The sequence below is a fragment of the Falco cherrug genome, chromosome 4 (genome assembly GCF_023634085.1).
Source record: "Falco cherrug isolate bFalChe1 chromosome 4, bFalChe1.pri, whole genome shotgun sequence".
Lineage (NCBI taxonomy): Eukaryota > Metazoa > Chordata > Aves > Falconiformes > Falconidae > Falco > Falco cherrug.
In genome coordinates this window covers 50,246,962-50,268,432 of record NC_073700.1, presented here as the reverse complement: position 1 = coordinate 50,268,432, position 21,471 = coordinate 50,246,962, and the positions used below count along the sequence as shown (strand labels likewise).

Here is a 21,471-nt window from a genome sequence, read left to right as displayed (position 1 = left end):
CCTGCTGATCAAACCTTTTCTCCTATTAGGAACTGCACCAACTTCTGCAGCCAAGAAAGGAAATCCCACAGCTTCTGCACTGGAAGTGGGCAGGGTATAAACCTTCCTGCTTCTGTTGGTGTTGGCCTGTGAACGGGGGTGGAGGTGAAGGCTGGCTGCGGCCTTGCAGTAGTCGCTACTGCTGTGTGCAGGCCCATCTGTTCCAGGATCCAGTTGTAGAAGTGCTGGGTGGAGGTGTAGACTCCGGGCTTCTTTGCTCTCGCACAGCCCATCCCCCAGCTGGTCAGGCCAACAAGCCAGAAGTAGTCAGCGCTCTTGTCTTGGCACACAAGAGGCCCACCGCTGTCCCCCTGCAGCAGAGGAGAGAGGATGAAGGGGTTGTTGGGTGGCCACCGTCAGCCCAGTGGCTGGCTCCTTCCCTCTCATGGCACTTCCAGAGCTGTATTTAGTGGCCAGCCAAGCTCTGGAGAAGCTTTCCTGGGAGGGGGCGGTGGGCCTGTAAGGCAGGGCTCGCTCTTCCTGCGGCACGTTGGTGCTGCAGGTGTGTCAGGAGGCTGTGTCTGGCTTGGGATGGTGAAGCTCTGGGCTGCCAAGGGCACTGGGTGGGCATTGTGAACAAAGTGCCAGGCCTCTGGGACAAGGCAGGCAGGCCCTGGGCAAAGGCCCTACCCATGGGGAAATGGGTTTAGGCCCTCAGCAGTGGGGACACAGCAATGGGAGTGTGAGTGGCCAGGAAAAGCCCGTGACGGTGCAGGTTTGGGCGGTTGTGGCGGGGCTGCCCGTGCTGCCGGGGCTTGGCTTGTAGCACGCTCCTACCTGGCAGGTGTCGATGCCACCCTGCGGATAGCCAGCACAGATGTTGTGGGTGTGGATGGCCCCTCTGTACCAGCCGCTGCTGTTACAGACCCCGGCATCAATGAGGTGGACCTGGGCCTCCTGCAGCACATACGCCGATCCTCCAGCTGTGAAGAGCACAGAAAGGAATGAACTCCCAGCAGCTCATTGCCAGTTCTCCTTCCCTGCGTGACTGAAGCCCTATCCCGGGGCTTGGCTTTGCATGTGGGGAGGCGCTGGACCGCTCCTTCCTTTCTGCCTTGCTCTGGGTCAGTGGCTCACGCCCCCCTCTCTAAGAGGCATACGTCCCCACAGCCTGATTCTGGCTTTCGCCCCTGCTGTCAGGAAGAGCAACCTGCCTCCCCAAGCTGGCCAAGCTTGCACTCGCAACGTGACTACATTTTGGGAGCTCACCTCTTGCAGTCCTGGCACCCCAGCCACTGACGTAGCACTCTGCCAGCTCCGAGACTCTCAGCGAGGCATCGGGCACGCAGGCAAGCTGTACGTAGCTGTTGCACTGGACAGGCTGCTCCAGTTCCAGCAAGGCAATGTCGTTCCTCCGTGTGATATTACTGAAGTGCTGGTGAACCAGCAGCTGCTTGATGTTGCGCACCTGGGCCTCAGGTCCCAGCTGGGTCAGCCGGGTGGCACCTACCACCACCTGCCACATGGTGATGTTCCTGGAAGGCAGATGGAGAGAGGGCTCAGAGGGAGCAGAGCCACATGCTGCAGCAGCACAGCAGTCGCCCTGCCTTCTGCTTGGCAAGGCAGAGAGGAAAGCAGTGCTTGGGAGGGTGCGACAGACCACGTGCTCCTTGGGCTCAAGCAGTGTCGAGCTGGAGGCTGCTGGGAAGCAGTGGCATGAGCCCAGCCTTCTCCTGAGCAGCCTCTCAGGTGGCTGCGGAGTGCCCAGGCACTGGGCGTACTGCAGGGCAACGGGACGGGAGCAGCACGTGCTTTTGCACTCAGGGCACCTGCTAGAGTGTGGGGCTAGCCCCGATCCCTGGTCCTCCTTACCTGGCCTCGATGAAGCAGTGGGCTGATGTGAGGACCCACTGTGGGCTGATGAGGGAACCCCCGCAGATGTGCGCCGTGCCTCCTTCCAAGAGCGCCTCGATGCTGACGATCCAGGGCCAGGCCCCTGGCTGGGCATCTGTGCCACCCACAACGCGCGACATGCCGTAGTGAAAAGCCGCAGGCCGAAGGCCGCAGGTGCCTCTGTAACCAGAAACTCCATTCTGGTTAGCTCCATGGAAGCTTGTGCCATTCCGGCTAAAGGCCAGCTGTCTTCCCTCCCCTCAAGGCATGGCCAGAAGGGCCGAGGAAACCCGTGGGGTGCGTGCCCGCTCCCCTTTCCCTGCTTTCTGCTTCAGCCCGTAGACGAGTTGTGCCGGCAGCCTGGATGCTGTCAGGGACCTGAGCCTCCCAGATGGCCTTCAAGAACCTCTAGGGTGACCATGGGGGACAAGCAGGACCCCTCCAGAGAAGCTCACAAGGGTTGCCCAATGTCCCTCCCAGAGCCTCGGGCCACTTACCCACAGCTATCCCATGTGCCGTGCACAGGACAGCACACGGCCAGCAGGACAACGAGGAGGAGGAGAACATCCATCACTACCAGCAACATGTGGCAGCTGCAAGAACGAAGGCTTGTCGCCACCCCTACGGCCACCGACAGAGTGCCCGCAGGATTCCCGTTCCTGGGGTACCCTTGGACACGGGGCTGATGTCACAGAGTGCCTGGTTCCAGGTGCTGGGCGTGGTGGCGGTGGGGGAGGGATGGGGGGCAACAGGAGGGGTTCCAAGCAGGACTGGAGGCGGAAGCTGGGATCGCACACCCCTGACAGAGCCCCACGCAATGCCCTGCTTGCACGATCAGGGTGGGCAGGCCCCGTGGCAGGCAGCAGCGCCTGGCTCCCAGCTCTGCCTGCTAACAGCTCACAGGGCAACACCCAGCGTGGCCTCGCAGCCTCTTTGGGGAGTTCCCTGCCGCCCTGCTCTCTGCAGCCCTGTGCCACCGGCTCCTTCCCAACAAACAGACACACAACAAAGAACACAATGACTACAGCAGCATGCGCGTGCTTGGGTGTTGAAGAGCCAATCTGTTGATGGCCGTGGCACCAAGCAGTGCTGGACAATCCAAATAAGCCAAGCACAGCCCAGCAACGTCAACCTTCCTGCACAAAGCACAGTGAAATGCAGGTGCAGCACACTCCTCACTGGCTATGTCAGCCACAGCAACGCGCTCTGGCAGGTGTCATATCCTTGCTGTCTGTGGGTTGGATTGCTGTTCTGGGCACCCACTGACCATGGCACTTGTGGCAAGGGCAATGAACGTGAATCTCTAGAGAGAGAAGGATGCTTCTGCTCGCAGCCCAACGTGCCATTGTTCACAGCTTTGCAAGAGCTTTCATCAGTCTCACCTTGTCAGTCTGTCTTCTGCCGCTTACTGAAGGAGCCTTGCTCACTCTCCTGCTGGAGTGCAGGAGAGAAGCAGGAGCCAGGTACGTGCATTGCATTTGCACAGCAGGGCTAGGTCCCTGGAGGGTCGAGGGCAATGGCTTGAAGGTTGGCAGCCTCCAAGCTTGTGAAAGGTGCGGCAGCTCCCTGCTGCCATCCTGGCTTCTGTGGCGAGGCATAAGGCGCACAGCGGAGGGAGCAATCGGGTCCCGAGGAGGAGGACCACGCAGGCTCTGTCTGAAAGTGGAAGAGCTGCTCTCAAGGCCCTTGAGGTGCAGCAGGGCTTCCTAGGCCCCAGAACTGGCCTCCAAGCAAGCGGGCTCAAGGCTGCTTTGTGTTTTGAAAAGGGACCGGCAGCCGGTTCCCACGTGTCTGCTGAGAGCAGGCAGAAGGCAGCCTTGGAGAAGACAACTTGTCTGCTGGGGAAACCCTGCTCTTTCAGCACCGGTTTTGGCAGGTGGCTAGTGGGGAATGCCATCAGAGGTGGCCACACTTCACAGACGCTTGAAGGAAGAGATTGGGGTCATTTGGCGGAGAGGACTCTGGCAGGGACAGCAGTTCCCAGGCAAGCTCGTCAGTAATGGCACACAAGTCCAAGGTGACCTAGCTAACAACACCCAAAGACCACGTGTGTTGACAGATGGGGCAAACCTGGGAGCAAAGGGGGGAAAAAATAACTGGGGTTGGCCCCGTGTCTGGGAGGAGAGCAGGGCTGAGAGAGGCAGGACTCAGGGAAGATGAGGGGCACGTATAAGCACGGCAAATGGAGAGAAGGGGGGATCAAGGAGCCGGTCACACAGAAGCAAAGTGCTGGCTGCCTTGCTTGCCTGAGCCCTGCGCCTAATCACCACAGTACCCACTGGCTTCTTTTGGAGAGCCACCCCAAAGCCCTTCCTGTGTGGTCCCATTCTGCACCTGCCACACGGTGGGTCCCCAGGCCTGGCTGCTAGCAAAGGCCGACGGCAAGACAGGCCACAGGCAGCCAGCACTTGGAAAGCCCCAGTGTCTCGGGCCAGCTGCTGCTGGGAGCCCTGTGCGCGTGCACAGCTCACTAGTGAACCTGAAGCTGGACGAGGTGACAAGCAAGAGGGGAGAGAGAGCCTCTCAGGCATGTGGATGGCCTGCGGTGTCAGCCGACGTGCCTGCTCAGCCCCAGCGTCCCCACCTTGCAAGAGGACCAGGCCTGCCAACCACTGGCCACCTCTCCACCTCCCAGAGGCAGGAAGGACTTGGAGGTGCTTGAGCATGCATGCCCTCAGCTGCTGCCCACCTAGGCATGCCCCCCCTGCGGGAGCTGCAGAAGGGCCTGCCTCTGAAGCTGCCAGGACCGTCCTCCTCTTGCTCTGTGCTTGGGCCCCGGCAAGCCATGGTGCTGCAGCTCCCAGCTCTGTTCCTACCCAGGACTGCAGGGCATGCCTCCAGCTGAACTGGGATCTCTGGAAACATGGGCATGCCCTTTGCTTCCTCTTGATCATGCAGTGAAAGGAGTTCTTATGGCTCTGCGGATGATGCTGGAGCATGCTCCCTCCCCAAACAAGTCCGGCTTTCTGTCCAGAGGCCTCAGGTGTTCCTCGTAGCACAGAGCGCAACTCCCCTGCACTCCTAGCAGGCTTGGTGCGGCAAATGAAGAGACGGGACGCAGCTTGATGCAAGCAAGTTGTCCGTTTATTAGTGATTTTCTTACACATATATACGTTTCTACCTTCTACATATTACACACTGATTGGTTAAATCTTAAGCGTAAAAAACACTGATTGGTTGATATTTAAGGCACACCGTTAAAACAATAGGAACTTATTGGTTTACCTTGACCTAGCAACAATTTCTATTCCAAAATTGGGGGGCTTCTTTCTACCCGGCTTTCTTGATTAACAAAGTTACTTATCGGCACTATGCGTTCCCTTATCTGGCTACTTGTTTCTCTGTCCGTCTGGTTGCCTCCTCAACTGTAACGGCTCAGGGGTCTGCAGTTAGCTTGTTCCTTTGTTCCCAGGGCTAGTGCCCTACAAGTTCTAACAAGTCTCTATTCATCAGGCTATCAGTACTTGGACTCTTGTCCTTGAGGCATTGTCCTACACCAGCCCTAACTTTAGCCTCCGTCTGCAATATCATGACCCTATCCACTACACTATAGTGGTTGGAACCACTGATTTTTTGCCCATTCTCACCTTGGGGAGCTCGGCGAGCATGATAGGTTCCCCAAAATCATCCAGTTTATATAACTCCGGCCCATACTTTAGTGGGGGAAACATCACGAACCTCTGTAGAAGTGTGGGCACTCCTTTCACCAAAGAGGGGTTATTTTGTCCTGAGATGGCCTCACTGTATGTTCGCTGCTACTACACCCACCTCCCTTCACCCTCTGGAGGTCACACTTTTAAACTGCTTTAGAGACTCGTCTCTTGTTCAATTCTGTCGCTTAGTCCTTCTTCACCTCTTTTCCTCACGGACAAACAGAACCGCGGACTCAGACTCTGCACTCACTTCGTACCAAGGTAGGTCTCAGGCACACACACAAGAGTCTCTCATAAAGAACCTGGCAATTTCTGTTTCACTGAGAATCCTGTCCGTGACACCAATTAAAATGTTACATGCCCGTCTGAGACCGGAGCGTGGTTCTGTTTGTATTCTCGGGAACAGAATGAAGACTCAAAATGGAGTCAAGAGCCAAGGAACTTTATTTGCCCAACAAGAAATACGTGAATGCAAAGGGGGAGTGAGAGTGACAGATTAAGAGAGGAAGGAAGGAAAGAAAGAAGTTAAGAAGGAAAGGCTTACAGCAACAGCTACCACCCCGGAGCTGCCGTGTCCCGACAGTCCGATACGTTTCCATGTCCGGTGGGGGAACGTTCCGTCCAATGTTGGTTCCTTTTTTTTATAGAGTTGTTACAAGCTGTTCTGCTTAACCACACCTTCCACCTGTCACCACTGTCACCGAAATTGGGAGTCAAACCTCTTAACACCATTGCAGCATTAGAGCAGCAGGCACTCCTTAATTGCAGCGCTGGGTGCTCGGTGGCATCTCCACAAATCAGGCACACCTGTGTAGGTTTTACTGTTACATTTATACAGAAAATTACAAGGTCATACACTCCCAATTACAATGATTGGTTAGTAATTTGCATATAATTGTTATATTTGCTGTGTCATCCTTTTCTGTTACTACGCTTGCACAGGGGAAGGGTCTTCAGCTGGGCAAGGGTCTACTTGACCTGTGGGCATGATTTTTTGGTATTATAATGAAGGTAGTTCACTTCAGGACACCTTAAAAGTTAGTTTTGTTGCCAAGTGGGACAGCTGGATATCGGCCTTGCCAAGCTGTCCAATAACTCATCCCATACACAACAGAACCTGGGCGCTCTGGTTGTGGTCTGAGAGTAGGGACTATGCTTAGTATGGTCTATAGCACAGGGATTTCAAATAACAGTCTGCGATAACAAGCAGCACAGCGATTCATACCTCACTGGTCAATAAGTATTAATGTAATTCTATCATGAAGGTTAATTCCTTAGAATCAAAATCTTCTTGTAACTAGCTGTTACATAAACACAAAATATAGGAAGATTCAGTAAAATTTTGAGATAATCTGCACCACTAGGATAAAGTAATTGTGGTAGTGGGAGATCACGATCTCCTACTCAAATGCCCGCCCCCCCCCCCCGAAGAGGGGGAATCTCCCGCTCGGGGAGCATGCCCAGTCAATTTAAAATGAACTGCACCTTTAAATTGAAGCGAGAAAGCAACTAACCCACAATTAGTTAGTAGGTGTAGACTTTGGGCAGAACTAACCAACTTCACTGTATAAATATGTATTGTGAGTACAACTAAGTGTTAGTTAGGAGGAGCGATCCCCCTTGCACCCGGCGCCGCAATAAACATACCTGCGTTATAACTTATCGTGAGTTATAGAGTTTAATTCTGCACGTCACACTGGCCTAAAGCAGTGAGGGAGTCTGAGACGTGAGCAGCTCCTGGCTTCAGTTCAGCCCGCTGCCTTTAGCTTCCACTCAGGGTGGGGTTTGGAGCGGGGCCCCAAGATAACTCGGGCTGTGCTCCTGGGCATGACCCAGGGGGCACCCGCACCACCCTCTGCTCACCGGTGCCCTAGTTCCACGCTTTCTACCCAAATACAGCCCAGCAAATGCCAGCCTGAGTGGGGCAAGAGCATCCCACGAGTGCTGCCCTTGCTGCTGGCAGGGCTGATGAGCAGTTGGAAGGACAGAGAAGAGCAATACCACTCACACTCTGAGCATGGGCTTCCAGTGTGAAGAGCACCGTGCCATCCTGGCTCAGAACAAGGGGCCACGCAGACACCTGCCAGGGGCTTCACACCCTTCAGCCGATGCGTTCAGTAATCCTTGCAGCACTGTACTGTGTTACTCCACCGGGCTGGTTTTTTTAAACCGGTGTTTCACATTCACCTGGCAAACACCACCCCAGAAGCTCAGAGCTCTGTCCCCACCTCCAGCATTGCGTCTGACCTCAGCCCAGGGGGGTGGCTGGTGCGTGACTGCGGCTGTGGTGCTGTTTCCTTCAAAACACAGTTGCTTGAAGTTTTCTGGGGTTTTGCTTTTCATTCAAAAATAATGTAGGAAACAAAATCACTTGTTTAACACCAGCTGTCCTGGCCTTTTCTCTTTGCCGGGAGGACGATCCTGGCAGGGCACCAAGACTGGGAGCGAACCCCCCCATGCCACAGCAGCACCAGTGGGGACGGGAGGTGCCGGCAGCCCCAGGAAGCTGTGCCGAGTCTCAGCCCAGCCTGGAGAGGCCAGCGAGGGCTGGGGGGCTCCAGGCACAGCGGCGGCGCTGGCATGCCCCCCAGGGACGGCACAACCTCCAAGGAAAAAAGCGGAAAAGGCTCCAGCTGGGGCTACTCACCCGCTTCGGTGGTGCAGGCAGCACCCAAGGAGGGGTGGGAGGTGGGGGCTCGGTGTCTATAGGAGGTGGTGGGGGTGTTCATAGGGTGCAGCTGGGTCCCAGCATCAGCAAATGGGGCAGAGAGTGGGAGAGGGGCTGAGCTGGGGGCCATGAGCACCAAAGGCATCCTTTGCAGGATTTGTATCCTGCAAATGCCATTAGTCCTGGGGGTGCTTTGAAGCCCATTGATGCCTGAGCCCAGCCCTGGCGTGCAGGATGGTCCTTTGCTGGCTCTGCTCTGATGCCTACTGCTTTGCCCTGAGTGCTCCCAGTTATCCCAGTGCAGGTGGCACTGGGGGGACCCCAAATCCTGATGGATGTACCTGGGCACCCCCAAAGTGGTCCTTTAGCACCCATTTTTTCCCTGAAAACCCAAACCCACCGAGGGAAACATCTCCGCGGAGTGGATCCCTGGGGAATGCAGCGGGGTGGGCAAAGACGGGGTCTGTCACTGTGTGTGCAGGAGGTCTGGGGGCTTGCGTCATGCTCTCCCCCCCAGCATCCCCTGTGTACACAGCCACATGTCCCCAGCTGTGACACCCCCAGGTTCCCCCTGCCCCACTGCTTCCAGGGACGGCAGTTTCCCTGCCCGGTACCTCTCCACTCACAACACAACTTGAGACAGGTCTCAGCACACAGTGGGGCTTTCCCCCATCTGATAGGGAGTGGACTGGGGGCAAAAGGGGGCTGGGGAAAGCAACTCCAAGCCGTGGGGGTGGCATAAGGGAAAGGAGGGGACATGTCCCCCCAGGTTTGGGAGCAGGGAAGGGCTTGTGGTGTTTTGCTCTGGAGGTGGGGAGCACCAGCTGCCCTGGGCTGGGCAGCACGGCGGTCGGTACCTCCCTCTTCCCATCAATGGCAGCGCTGGAAGAGGGAGAGGGGGTTTCTCCAACAGGACAGAAGCAAACTGGTGCGGGGATGCTCATCCCTTGGCACAAGCGAGAACAAACCAGCGGGCTCCAAGTGGGATTCACTTCTGGCACTAAGCCGTGTGCGGCTGCTGCCCTTCTCCCTGAGGTCCCCATTCCCTACCATCTTCAGCAGCACCTGAGCATCATCATGACCCTGCTGCACCGCCCGGCTCCCCCAGACCCCCTTTGGGGCCATCGGCTCCCCTGGCAGGGGCCACGGGGGCCAAAAGTGGGGCTCGTGGTGGTCGGGGGGGTCAGGGGGAGCCTGGCAGCACGGGGCTGGCACAGGCCCTGGGAAGGGGTTGGACAGGGGCAATTTCCAGCAGCTCCTCTGGTGCCACGTGCCCGCAGAATAAGGGGTGCTGCCAGCCACCCCTTATGCATGAGGGGAAGATCCCAACCCAGAGCCACCCCACTCAGGCCACAGAGGCGCTGCACTGCCCGTCATCCTTTATTGCTACTGCCTTCAGCTGCTTGCTCTCCTGCTCGGTGGGGTGGGTTTGCTCGCGGACCCCCAGTCCCGCTCAGCTGCCGTGGTGCTGGAGTCACTCCGAAGGGGCTGGACGAGGAGCCCCGGTGGCGCCTGGCAGAGCTGCCCATGGAATGAGGCTGGCCTCTGCTCCAGCGAGGCCACGGTGCCTGGGGTCGAGAATCAGGGCTCAGCCCCCCTGCAGCCCTAGGGGCGGGCAATGGCTGTGTGCAGCTCTGCCAGCCCAGGACGGGGCAGGCAGCAGTGGCACCTGCCCGGCCAGAGACACCCTGAAACATGGTCCTGGCCCCCACCCTGAAGCAGACAGGCTGTAGTCCCACACTGGCCAGGGCTGCCCCACCATGGCCACCCACCTCACTCCAGCTCCAATGTGGGGACCAGTTGCCCCATGCGCCAGCCCTCCCCCTCCATCCCATTTCACCCGTCCCCATCCCACTCCAGACTCCATCCCACCCTGCCTGGCTGGGGGCATCGACCCCTGCTCGCCCCCACCCACTGGCTGACAGTAGGGTGCCCTCTCCCCCCCGGTACCCCAACAGACCATACCCAGCTGGCAGCTCAAGGACCCAACCCTCCGGGGCTGTGAGAGCAGGTGGCCGGTGTCCCGGGCATCCCTCTGCCTTGGGGACAGCTTGGCCTTGTCCCTCGGGAAGCCTGAAAGAAAGACCAGAGGGAGGCAGGCTGGGGGGCGCCAGGGTGAATATGGCTTCATGCCAACACTTCCGTCCCCTTGGCACCCGCTGGATCCCCTCCCCAAGCGTGCCTTAGCTGTACCCTCCTTGCCCACAATCAGGCAGCTGCTTGTCCTGCCAGTCCCTGGGGATGCGGCTGTCTTGGCCCAACAGCTCCATCTTGTCGTGCTGAGGAGAGAGCAGCGTGGCTGACACATGGGGCTGAATTCAGCATCCCCAGGCAACCCTCCCACACCCAGCTCTCCCTGCGGAAACTGAGTCATGCATCCCTCCCAGTGCACAGCATCACCCTCCCAGCCTTGGTCGCCCCTCCAGATCCCTACCTTTGTCATCCCTACCTTGATGGGGCACAGGATAGGGGGCTGGAGTGGCCGTAGAGCACCCGGTGGGTGAGGCTGCTGCGGAGCTGAATTTTGGCGACTTATCTCACAGGAGGCACCTGATGCCCCAGCAAACCTGAGGTCAGGCTGAGACCAGGCACAGCTCATCACGTGGCTTCTGCACCACTGAGGCAGAAAAATGGGCTCGGTGGGGCAGCGCCGGGCAAGGCTGTAGGACCCCACAGGCCTGGGGCAAGAACAGCTGACCCTCCCCAGCACATCTCTGCTCCCCTGCCCTGCCCAGGCACCCCCAGACCCTCTGCCCACACCCGGAGAAGAGCCCTCCCTTGCTGTGGTATGACATCCCCAGGGGCCGGGGATGGGTCCCCGTGTCCCCTACCTGTGGCCGTGATGCTGACGTTGCTACTGCTTGATGATGGCACCCGGGTGCCCAGTGAGGCAGGGGTCAGCGGCGGCAGCAATGGGATGGCCGTAATTCTCCTGGAGAAGGCAGGAGCCACGGGTGGGTGACAGGGGGCAAACAACCAACCCTGGCTCAAAGCAGCGCCCCAAAGCCCACAGGCTTGTAGCCAAAGGCATCCCCTGCCTGCTGCTGCCACGAAAGGGTCCCCACCCCCCCACAGGCACGTAGGGCTGCAGAGGGACCTTGGCAGGGTTGGTCCCCCCAGGCAGACACCCTCACACCTGTGGCTGCCCAGGGCGCGCAGGGGTGCGAGGGGAAGGGCGCAGGCTCCCATGCCTGCCATCCAAACCAGCCCTCACACCGCTTTCATCCCTTTGTCAGCGCTAATTACCCCCCTGCGCCTTGCCAGGAGAGCAGGTCACAACCCAGCTCCCCAGCACTGCATGTCACACCCCTGCTTGGGGAGATGAGCCGTCACCCCCCAGCCTTGCTCCAGAAAGCCTCTGCACCCACTCCCACTTCTGGTTTGGGAGGGCTCTGTCCTGCACGTGCCCCCTCCTCCTGCCTCCTTTCATGTCAGGAACCTGCTACCGGTGGGAGGAAAAGGCACTGATTCCTGATCAGCATCCCCACACTTTGCTGGCTAAAGTGCTCCGATGCCAGGGTACCTCGCGAGCACCAGCTGGGATAGCTGGAAGGAACAGGGCGAGATGCCCAAAGCCATCCCCATCCCCACTGCACTCACCCAGCCGCATCATGGGCCTCTGTCGGCAGCACCTTCTCCTTGAGCTGCTCCAGCGTGTCCTTCCAGTGTGCCGTATTATCCTCTGTAATGTGTACCCTCGAGAACTTGGTGTGTGGGTTAGGAGGAAAAATCCACCGTGCATCCAGCATGGCAATAAACCACTGTCAGCTTCCTAAACTGTCCTTTGGCTCAGAGAGCTTTCTTGGTTATGATTTTCGGTAACAGAACATGGTGACCAAACGGGACCCGCTTTCCGGAATCTCGACAGACCAGAGAAATCGTGAGCACCGCAAGCACGCACGGGAGTAGTTTTGCCAGGGTTCTGAGATTCCCTGGCCAGGTGAATCTCCGTGACAGCTCTCTGGGATAACAGCGACATGGTCATAAACACTGAGGTTGCTTACAAAGAAGTCGTATCGCATTGCGGGTTGAAGTCCCCCTGGTGGGTCAGAGTCCCCCCGGGATATTTGAAGTGCACAATTGTCCAATCCATATGCTGTTACGCGGATGCCCAGAGGCCGGATTTTGCCTCACGCTCAGGTGAAACTTTGTTGGATTTTGTTTGCTGGATTTTGCCTCTGTCCAGTTTTGTTTGCAGGGTCTGGTTTAGGTATTGAGCGTTTATGATTTTGAAACTTTGTACACATGGGATCTGGTCATTCTGCTAGATGGAGTTGGTTCTTCAGAGTTCTTTTGGGTTGTTTATTAAGATGCTGGAGCAAGTTTTGGGGTGACCCCCCCACTCAGACAAAATGGGCCGAATATTGTCATCACTGGTGGCCCTTGTATACCTTAGGTGATCAAGAGAAATGGCCTAGGAAAGGGAAGCATAATCTCCAATACAGCATGGCAGTTCATGTTCTTTTGGTACATGCAAAGGACAATGGGAAGAAGTCCCATAAGTGGGTTTGGTTTTTTGGCCTTGAGAAACAATCATGGAACAAGAAGTAAATAGACACTCATGATACTTGATGGTAATGTATTGATAATGATGGAGGGGAAGTTAATTATTAATTGCCTTGGTGTTGTTCTGCTTGTAGTGTTGGGAAAAGGTGTTTGAAAGGGGAGAATGAAGAAGAGGATGTGCAATTTCTGGTTTCAGGGCAGTGTTGCTGGTAATAGGGAGAGATTTTGCTGAAGGTAAAAGAATGGTGTTGGGGAAAGCTCAGGAAGAGGATGCGAGGATAAATGGCTTTCGCTGCTTTGTTTGTGGGGCAGTCAGAGCTGCCTCCCTGCCCACCCGGTGATCTCTGCTGCAGAGTTGCTTTGGGTTTCCTTGCCCACTCCGTTACGGAGCAGCCAGAGCCAGCAGGCTTCTGAACACTGTGGGATTTCTCCTTTCAGGTCTGGTTGATCTGAATGAGGTGGGCACCTGGGGGGCTGCTCCTATGCCAGCCTAAATGGATCTTCCCACGTGCGTGCAGCTGCATTCCAAAGAGCCAGACACGCACATACACACAGAGAGAGTGCCACAATGAATGTGAAGGGCAAAACAGATTGACACAGACAAAGCAATACCTTGACAAGTATCCCTGCAGATGTAGCCACTGCTTACACCCATGTGAATGCAGTCCAGGCCTTTCCTGGGTTTCCACATGTCCTGGTTTCAGCTGGGATAGAGTTAATTTTCTTCTTAGTGGCTAGTACAGCGCTGTGTTTTGCCTGTGATGTGAGAACAATGTTGATAGCCACACTGATGTTCTTAGTTGTTGCTGGGTAATGTTTATACTAAAGTCAAGGACTTTTTGGATTCTTGGGCCTTGCCAGCCAGAGTGCTGGGGGAGCACAAGAGACTGGGAAGGGACGCAGCCAGGTCAGCTGCCCTGAACCAGCCAAAGAGGTATTCCATACCATGGGACGTCATGCTTGGTATAGAAAGTAGGAGGGTTAGCTGGGGAGGGATCGTTGCTCGGAGACTGGCTGCGCATCAGTCAGCAGGTGGTGAGCAGTTGTACTGTGCATCACTTGGGGGTTTTCTCCCCTTTTCCCTTTTCCTTTGGATTTTACCCCTTTCCTCCACCTTTCCATTTTAATTATTACTATTATCATTGTTATTACTGATGTTCTTACCTCTTTATTCTGTTTAAATTATGAAATTGTTCTTATCTCAACCCTCAAGTTTTACATTCCTTTCTGATTCTCCTCCCCAGCCCTCCGGATGAGGGGGAGTGAGCAGGCGGCTGCGTGGTGCTTGGTTGCCGGCCGGCATTAAACCATGAGACCAGAGGATGAGGCTACTGAAACAGAAACACAGCCTCACTCCCTGGATTCATAAGCACAGCGTGTTCGTAGATGCCTCAGATAACAGTCTAGAAATTAAGTCCATGTCATATGTGGGGCTCAAGGCCAAGGCTCCCTCACCAGTGCCTGGTGCAAGCCTTGGGTCTTTCTAGATCTGTGTTTCCTGGGCCCTGAGAGTCCACGTTCAAGTTCGCTTGCGCCTCATACAGACGCACACAGGGATCCCACCAGGAGCGGGCCTAAGGCAGTCTGTGCTTCCAGCTGCCATCCCCAAGGCCCTGAGCCCCGCAATGACCTGCCTTCCCTTGTTCCACTGCACCCTCATCCTTCTTGCTGAGCAGGCAGAGCTTCAGCCCTTTGCTGTGACCCTTTGTGCCCGACTTGTCTGCCTGCAGCCTGCTTCCTCCGGCAGGTGCCGGGCGTGGAAGTCCTGGCCTTGCACACGAGACTGAAGAGGACTGGCGCCTGGTTAGCCACAGAACTGAAACACTTTATTGCAGGGACTCAGCCAGCTGAGCTCTTCCGTTGAGAGGAGCGCGGGCAGGACAGAGCAGGCCTTTGACACTGAGGCTGCCTTTGCATCAGCAGGCATTGCCCCAGCGGGAAATGGTGGTGGTGGTGCGCTGCAGCCAGCCCTGGATCCTCTCCGTCCTGCTGCTCAAACCTTTTCTCCTATTAGGAACTGCACCAACTTCTGCAGCCAAGAAAGGAAATCCCACAGCTTCTGCACTGGAAGTGGGCAGGGTATAAACCTTCCTGCTTCTGTTGGTGTTGGCCTATGAACGGGGGTGGAGGTGAAGGCTGGCTGCGGCCTTGCCGTAGTCGCTACTGCTGTGTGCAGGCCCATCTGTTCCAGGATCCAGTTGTAGAAGTGCTGGGTGGAGGTGTAGACTCCGGGCTTCTTTGCTCTCGCACAGCCCATCCCCCAGCTGGTCAGGCCAACAAGCCAGAAGTAGTCAGCGCTCTTGTCTTGGCACACAAGAGGTCCACCGCTGTCCCCCTGCAGCAGAGGAGAGAGGATGAAGGGGTTGTTGGGTGGCCACCGTCAGCCCAGTGGCTGGCTCCTTCCCTCTCATGGCACTTCCAGAGCTGTATTTAGTGGCCAGCCAAGCTCTGGAGAAGCTTTCCTGGGAGGGGGTGGTGGGCCTGTAAGGCAGGGCTCGCTCTTCCTGCGGCACGTTGGTGCTGCAGGTGTGTCAGGAGGCTGTGTCTGGCTTGGGATGGTGAAGCTCTGGGCTGCCAAGGGCACTGGGTAGGCATTGTGAACAAAGTGCCAGGCCTCTGGGACAAGGCAGGCAGGCCCTGGGCAAAGGCCCTACCCATGGGGAAATGGGTTTAGGCCCTCAGCAGTGGGGACACAGCAATGGGAGTGTGAGTGGCCAGGAAAAGCCCGTGACGGTGCAGGTTTGGGCGGTTGTGGCGGGGCTGCCCGTGCTGCCGGGGCTTGGCTTGTAGCACGCTCCTACCTGGCAGGTGTCGATGCCACCCTGCGGATAGCCAGCACAGATGTTGTGGGTGTGGATGGCCCCTCTGTACCAGCCGCTGCTGTTACAGACCCCGGCATCAATGAGGTGGACCTGGGCCTCCTGCAGCACATATGCCGATCCTCCAGCTGTGAAGAGCACAGAAAGGAATGAACTCCCAGCAGCTCATTGCCAGTTCTCCTTCCCTGCGTGACTGAAGCCCTATCCCGGGGCTTGGCTTTGCATGTGGGGAGGCGCTGGACCGCTCCTTCCTTTCTGCCTTGCTCTGGGTCAGTGGCTCACGCCCCCCTCTCTAAGAGGCATACGTCCCCACAGCCTGATTCTGGCTTTCGCCCCTGCTGTCAGGAAGAGCAACCTGCCTCCCCAAGCTGGCCAAGCTTGCACTCGCAACGTGACTACATTTTGGGAGCTCACCTCTTGCAGTCCTGGCACCCCAGCCACTGACGTAGCACTCTGTCAGCTCCGAGACTCTCAGCGAGGCATCGGGCACGCAGGCAAGCTGTACGTAGCTGTTGCACTGGACAGGCTGCTCCAGTTCCAGCAAGGCAATGTCGTTCCTCCGTGTGATATTACTGAAGTGCTGGTGAACCAGCAGCTGCTTGATGTTGCGTGCCTGGGCCTCAGGTCCCAGCTGGGTCAGCCGGGTGGCACCTACCACCACCTGCCACATGGTGATGTTCCTGGAAGGCAGATGGAGAGAGGGCTCAGAGGGAGCAGAGCCACATGCTGCAGCAGCACAGCAGTCGCCCTGCCTTCTGCTTGGCAAGGCAGAGAGGAAAGCAGTGCTTGGGAGGGTGCGACAGACCACGTGCTCCTTGGGCTCAAGCAGTGTCGAGCTGGAGGCTGCTGGGAAGCAGTGGCATGAGCCCAGCCTTCTCCTGAGCAGCCTCTCAGGTGGCTGCGGAGTGCCCAGGCACTGGGCGTACTGCAGGGCAACGGGACGGGAGCAGCACGTGCTTTTGCACTCAGGGCACCTGCTAGAGTGTGGGGCTAGCCCTGATCCCTGGTCCTCCTTACCTGGCCTCGATGAAGCAGTGGGCTGATGTGAGGACCCACTGTGGGCTGATGAGGGAGCCCCCGCAGATGTGCGCCGTGCCTCCTTCCAAGGGAGCCTCGATGCTGACGATCCAGGGCCAGGCCCCTGGCTGGGCATCTGTGCCACCCACAACGCGCGACATGCCGTAGTGAAAAGCCGCAGGCCGAAGGCCGCAGGTGCCTCTGTAACCAGAAACTCCATTCTGGTTAGCTCCATGGAAGCTTGTGCCATTCCGGCTAAAGGCCAGCTGTCTTCCCTCCCCTCAAGGCATGGCCAGAAGGGCCGAGGAAACCCGTGGGGTGCGTGCCCACTCCCCTTTCCCTGCTTTCTGCTTCAGCCCGTAGACGAGTTGTGCCGGCAGCCTGGGTGATGGCAAGGAGCTGAGCCTCCCAGATGGCCTTCAAGAGCCACTGGGGTGGCCATGGGGGACAAGCAGGACCCCTCCAGAGAAGCTCACAAGGGTTGCCCAATGTCCCTCCCAGAGCCTCGGCCACTTACCCACAGCTATCCCATGTGCCATGCACAGGACAGCACATGGCCAGCAGGACAACGAGGAGGAGGAGAACATCCATCACTACCAGCACATGTGGCAGCTGCAAGAACGAAGGCTTGTCGCCACCACTACGGCCACCGACAGAGTGCCCGCAGGATTCCTGTTGCCTGGGGTTCCCTTGGACGCGGGGCTGATGTCACAGAGTGCCTGGTTCCGGGTGCTGGGCGTGGTGGCGGTGGGGGAGGGATGGGGGGCAACAGGAGGGGTTCCAAGCAGGACTGGAGGCGGAAGCTGGGATCGCACACCCCTGACAGAGCCCCACGCAATGCCCTGCTTGCACGATCAGGGTGGGCAGGCCCCGTGGCAGGCAGCAGCGCCTGGCTCCCAGCTCTGCCTGCTAACAGCTCACAGGGCAACACCCAGCGTGGCCTCGCAGCCTCTTTGGGGAGTTCCCTGCCGCCCTGCTCTCTGCAGCCCTGTGCCACCGGCTCCTTCCCAATAAACAGACACACAACAAAGAACACAATGACTACAGCAGCATGTGCGTGCTTGGGTGTTGAAGAGCCAATCTGTTGATGGCCATGGCAGCCAAGCAGTGCTGGGCAAGCCAAATAAGCCAAGCACAGCCCAGCAACGTCAACCTTCCTGCACAAAGCACAGTGAAATGCAGGTGCAGCACACTCCTCACTGGCTATGTCAGCCACAGCAACGCGCTCTGGCAGGTGTCATATCCTTGCTGTCTGTGGGTTGGATTGCTGTTCTGGGCACCCACTGACCATGGCACTTGTGGCAAGGGCAATCAACGTGAAGCTCTAGAGAGAGAAGGATGCTCCTGCTCGCAGCCCAACGTGCCATTGTTCACAGCTTTGCAAGAGCTTTCATCAGTCTCACCTCGTCAGTCTGTCTTCTGCCGCTTACTGAAGGAGCCTTGCTCACTCTCCTGCTGGAGTGCAGGAGAGAAGCAGGAGCCAGGCACGTGCATTGCATTTGCACAGCAGGGCTAGGGCCCTGGAGGGTCGAGGGCAATGGCTTGAAGGTTGGCAGCCTCCAAGCTTGTGAAAGGTGCGGCAGCTCCCTGCTGCCATCCTGGCTTCTGTGGCGAGGCATAAGGCGCACAGCGGAGGGAGCAATCGGGTCCCGAGGAGGAGGACCACGCAGGCTCTGTCTGAAAGTGGAAGAGCTGCTCTCAAGGCCCTTGAGGTGCAGCAGGGCTTCCTAGGCCCCAGAACTGGCCTCCAAGCAAGCGGGCTCAAGGCTGCTTTGTGTTTTGAAAAGGGACCGGCAGCCGGTTCCCACGTGTCTGCTGAGAGCAGGCAGAAGGCAGCCTTGGAGAAGACAACTTGTCTGCTGGGGAAACCCTGCTCTTTCAGCACCGGTTTTGGCAGGTGGCTAGTGGGGAATGCCATCAGAGGTGGCCACACTTCACAGACGCTTGAAGGAAGAGATTGGGGTCATTTGGCGGAGAGGACTCTGGCAGGGACAGCAGTTCCCAGGCAAGCCCGTCAGTAATGGCACACAAGTCCAAGGTGACCTAGCTAACAACACCCAAAGACCACGTGTGTTGACAGATGGGGCAAACCTGGGAGCAAAGCGGGGGGTGGGAAATAACCGGGCTTGGCCCCGTGTCTAGGAGGAGAGCAGGGCTGAGAGAGGCAGGACTCAGGGAAGATGAGGGGCACGTATAAGCACGGCAAATGGAGAGAAGGGGGGATCAAGGAGCCGGTCACACAGAAGCAAAGTGCTGGCTGCCTTGCTTGCCTGAGCCCTGCGCCTAATCACCACAGTACCCACTGGCTTCTTTTGGAGAGCCACCCCAAAGCCCTTCCTGTGTGGTCCCATTCTGCACCTGCCACACGGTGGGTCCCCAGGCCTGGCTGCTAGCAAAGGCCGACGGCAAGACAGGCCACAGGCAGCCAGCACTTGGAAAGCCCCAGCGTCTCAGGCCAGCTGCTGCTGGGAGCCCTGTGCGCGTGCACAGCTCACTAGTGAACCTGAAGCTGGACGAGGTGACAAGCAAGAGGGGAGAGAGAGCCTCTCAGGCATGTGGATGGCCTGCGGTGTCAGCCGACGTGCCTGCTCAGCCCCAGCATCCCCACCTTGCAAGAGGACCAGGCCTGCCAACCACTGGCCACCTCTCCACCTCCCAGAGGCAGGAAGGACTTGGAGGTGCTTGAGCATGCATGCCCTCAGCTGCTGCCCACCTAGGCATGCCCCCCCTGCGGGAGCTGCAGAAGGGCCTGCCTCTGAAGCTGCCAGGACCGTCCTCCTCTTGCTCTGTGCTTGGGCCCCGGCAAGCCATGGTGCTGCAGCTCCCAGCTCTGTTCCTACCCAGGACTGCAGGGCATGCCTCCAGCTGAACTGGGATCTCTGGAAACATGGGCATGCCCTTTGCTTCCTCTTGATCATGCAGTGAAAGGAGTTCTTATGGCTCTGCGGATGATGCTGGAGCATGCTCCCTCCCCAAACAAGTCCGGCTTTCTGTCCAGAGGCCTCAGGTGTTCCTCGTAGCACAGAGCGCAACTCCCCTGCACTCCTAGCAGGCTTGGTGCGGCAAATGAAGAGACGGGATGCAGCTTGATGCAAGCAAGTTGTCCGTTTATTAGTGATTTTCTTACACATATATACGTTTCTACCTTCTACATATTACACACTGATTGGTTAAATCTTAAGCGTAAAAAACACTGATTGGTTGATATTTAAGGCACACCGTTAAAACAATAGGAACTTATTGGTTTACCTTGACCTAGCAACAATTTCTATTCCAAAATTAGGGGGCTTCTTTCTACCCGGCTTTCTTGATTAACAAAGTTACTTATCGGCGCTATGCGTTCCCTTACCTGGCTACTTGTTTCTCTGTCCGTCTGGTTGCCTCCTCAACTGTAACGGCTCAGGGGTCTGCAGTTAGCTTGTTCCTTTGTTCCCAGGGCTAGTGCCCTACAAGTTCTAACAAGTCTCTATTCATCAGGCTATCAGTACTTGGACTCTTGTCCTTGAGGCATTGTCCTACACCAGCCCTAACTTTAGCCTCCGTCTGCAATATCATGACCCTATCCACTACACTATAGTGGTTGGAACCACTGATTTTTTGCCCATTCTCACCTTGGGGAGCTCGGCGAGCATGATAGGTTCCCCAAAATCATCCAGTTTATATAACTCCGGCCCATACTTTAGTGGGGGAAACATCACGAACCTCTGTAGAAGTGTGGGCACTCCTTTCACCAAAGAGGGGTTATTTTGTCCTGAGATGGCCTCACTGTATGTTCGCTGCTACTACACCCACCTCCCTTCACCCTCTGGAGGTCACACTTTTAAACTGCTTTAGAGACTCGTCTCTTGTTCAATTCTGTCGCTTAGTCCTTCTTCACCTCTTTTCCTCACGGACAAACAGAACCGCGGACTCAGACTCTGCACTCACTTCGTACCAAGGTAGGTCTCAGGCACACACACAAGAGTCTCTCATAAAGAACCTGGCAATTTCTGTTTCACTGAGAATCCTGTCCGTGACACCAATTAAAATGTTACATGCCCGTCTGAGACCGGAGCGTGGTTCTGTTTGTATTCTCGGGAACAGAATGAAGACTCAAAATGGAGTCAAGAGCCAAGGAACTTTATTTGCCCAACAAGAAATACGTGAATGCAAAGGGGGAGTGAGAGTGACAGATTAAGAGAGGAAGGAAGGAAAGAAAGAAGTTAAGAAGGAAAGGCTTACAGCAACAGCTACCACCCCGGAGCTGCCGTGTCCCGACAGTCCGATACGTTTCCATGTCCGGTGGGGGAACGTTCCGTCCAATGTTGGTTCCTTTTTTTTATAGAGTTGTTACAAGCTGTTCTGCTTAACCACACCTTCCACCTGTCACCACTGTCACCGAAATTGGGAGTCAAACCTCTTAACACCATTGCAGCATTAGAGCAGCAGGCACTCCTTAATTGCAGCGCTGGGTGCTCGGTGGCATCTCCACAAATCAGGCACACCTGTGTAGGTTTTACTGTTACATTTATACAGAAAATTACAAGGTCATACACTCCCAATTACAATGATTGGTTAGTAATTTGCATATAATTGTTATATTTGCTGTGTCATCCTTTTCTGTTACTACGCTTGCACAGGGGAAGGGTCTTCAGCTGGGCAAGGGTCTACTTGACCTGTGGGCATGATTTTTTGGTATTATAATGAAGGTAGTTCACTTCAGGACACCTTAAAAGTTAGTTTTGTTGCCAAGTGGGACAGCTGGATATCGGCCTTGCCAAGCTGTCCAATAACTCATCCCATACACAACAGAACCTGGGCGCTCTGGTTGTGGTCTGAGAGTAGGGACTAAGCTTAGTATGATCTATAGCACAGGGATTTCAAATAACAGTCTGCGATAACAAGCAGCACAGCGATTCATACCTCACTGGTCAATAAGTATTAATGTAATTCTATC

At 56.5% G+C, this 21,471-nt stretch overlaps 2 protein-coding genes across 2 annotated transcripts; both read right to left on the bottom strand.

The window, feature by feature from the left end:
- Positions 1-8: 8 nt before the first annotated feature.
- On the bottom strand, positions 9-11,942 carry LOC129735818 (acrosin-like). The gene is made up of 7 exons (XM_055706787.1): positions 11,794-11,942; positions 11,025-11,125; positions 10,159-10,266; positions 1,852-2,050; positions 1,249-1,514; positions 817-962; positions 9-350 (listed from the first exon to the last, which is right to left on the bottom strand). The coding sequence occupies exons 1-7, from the start codon at positions 11,940-11,942 to the stop codon at positions 9-11; spliced, it is 1,311 nt and encodes a 436-aa protein (XP_055562762.1).
- A 1,901-nt stretch (positions 11,943-13,843) lies between these two features.
- LOC129735848 (acrosin-like) lies at positions 13,844-16,784 on the bottom strand. The gene is made up of 4 exons (XM_055707076.1): positions 16,536-16,784; positions 15,933-16,198; positions 15,501-15,646; positions 13,844-15,034 (listed from the first exon to the last, which is right to left on the bottom strand). Exons 1-4 carry the CDS (start codon positions 16,694-16,696, stop codon positions 14,693-14,695), a joined length of 915 nt encoding a protein of 304 aa, XP_055563051.1. The 5' UTR covers positions 16,697-16,784; the 3' UTR covers positions 13,844-14,692.
- Between the last annotated feature and the right edge of the window lie 4,687 nt (positions 16,785-21,471).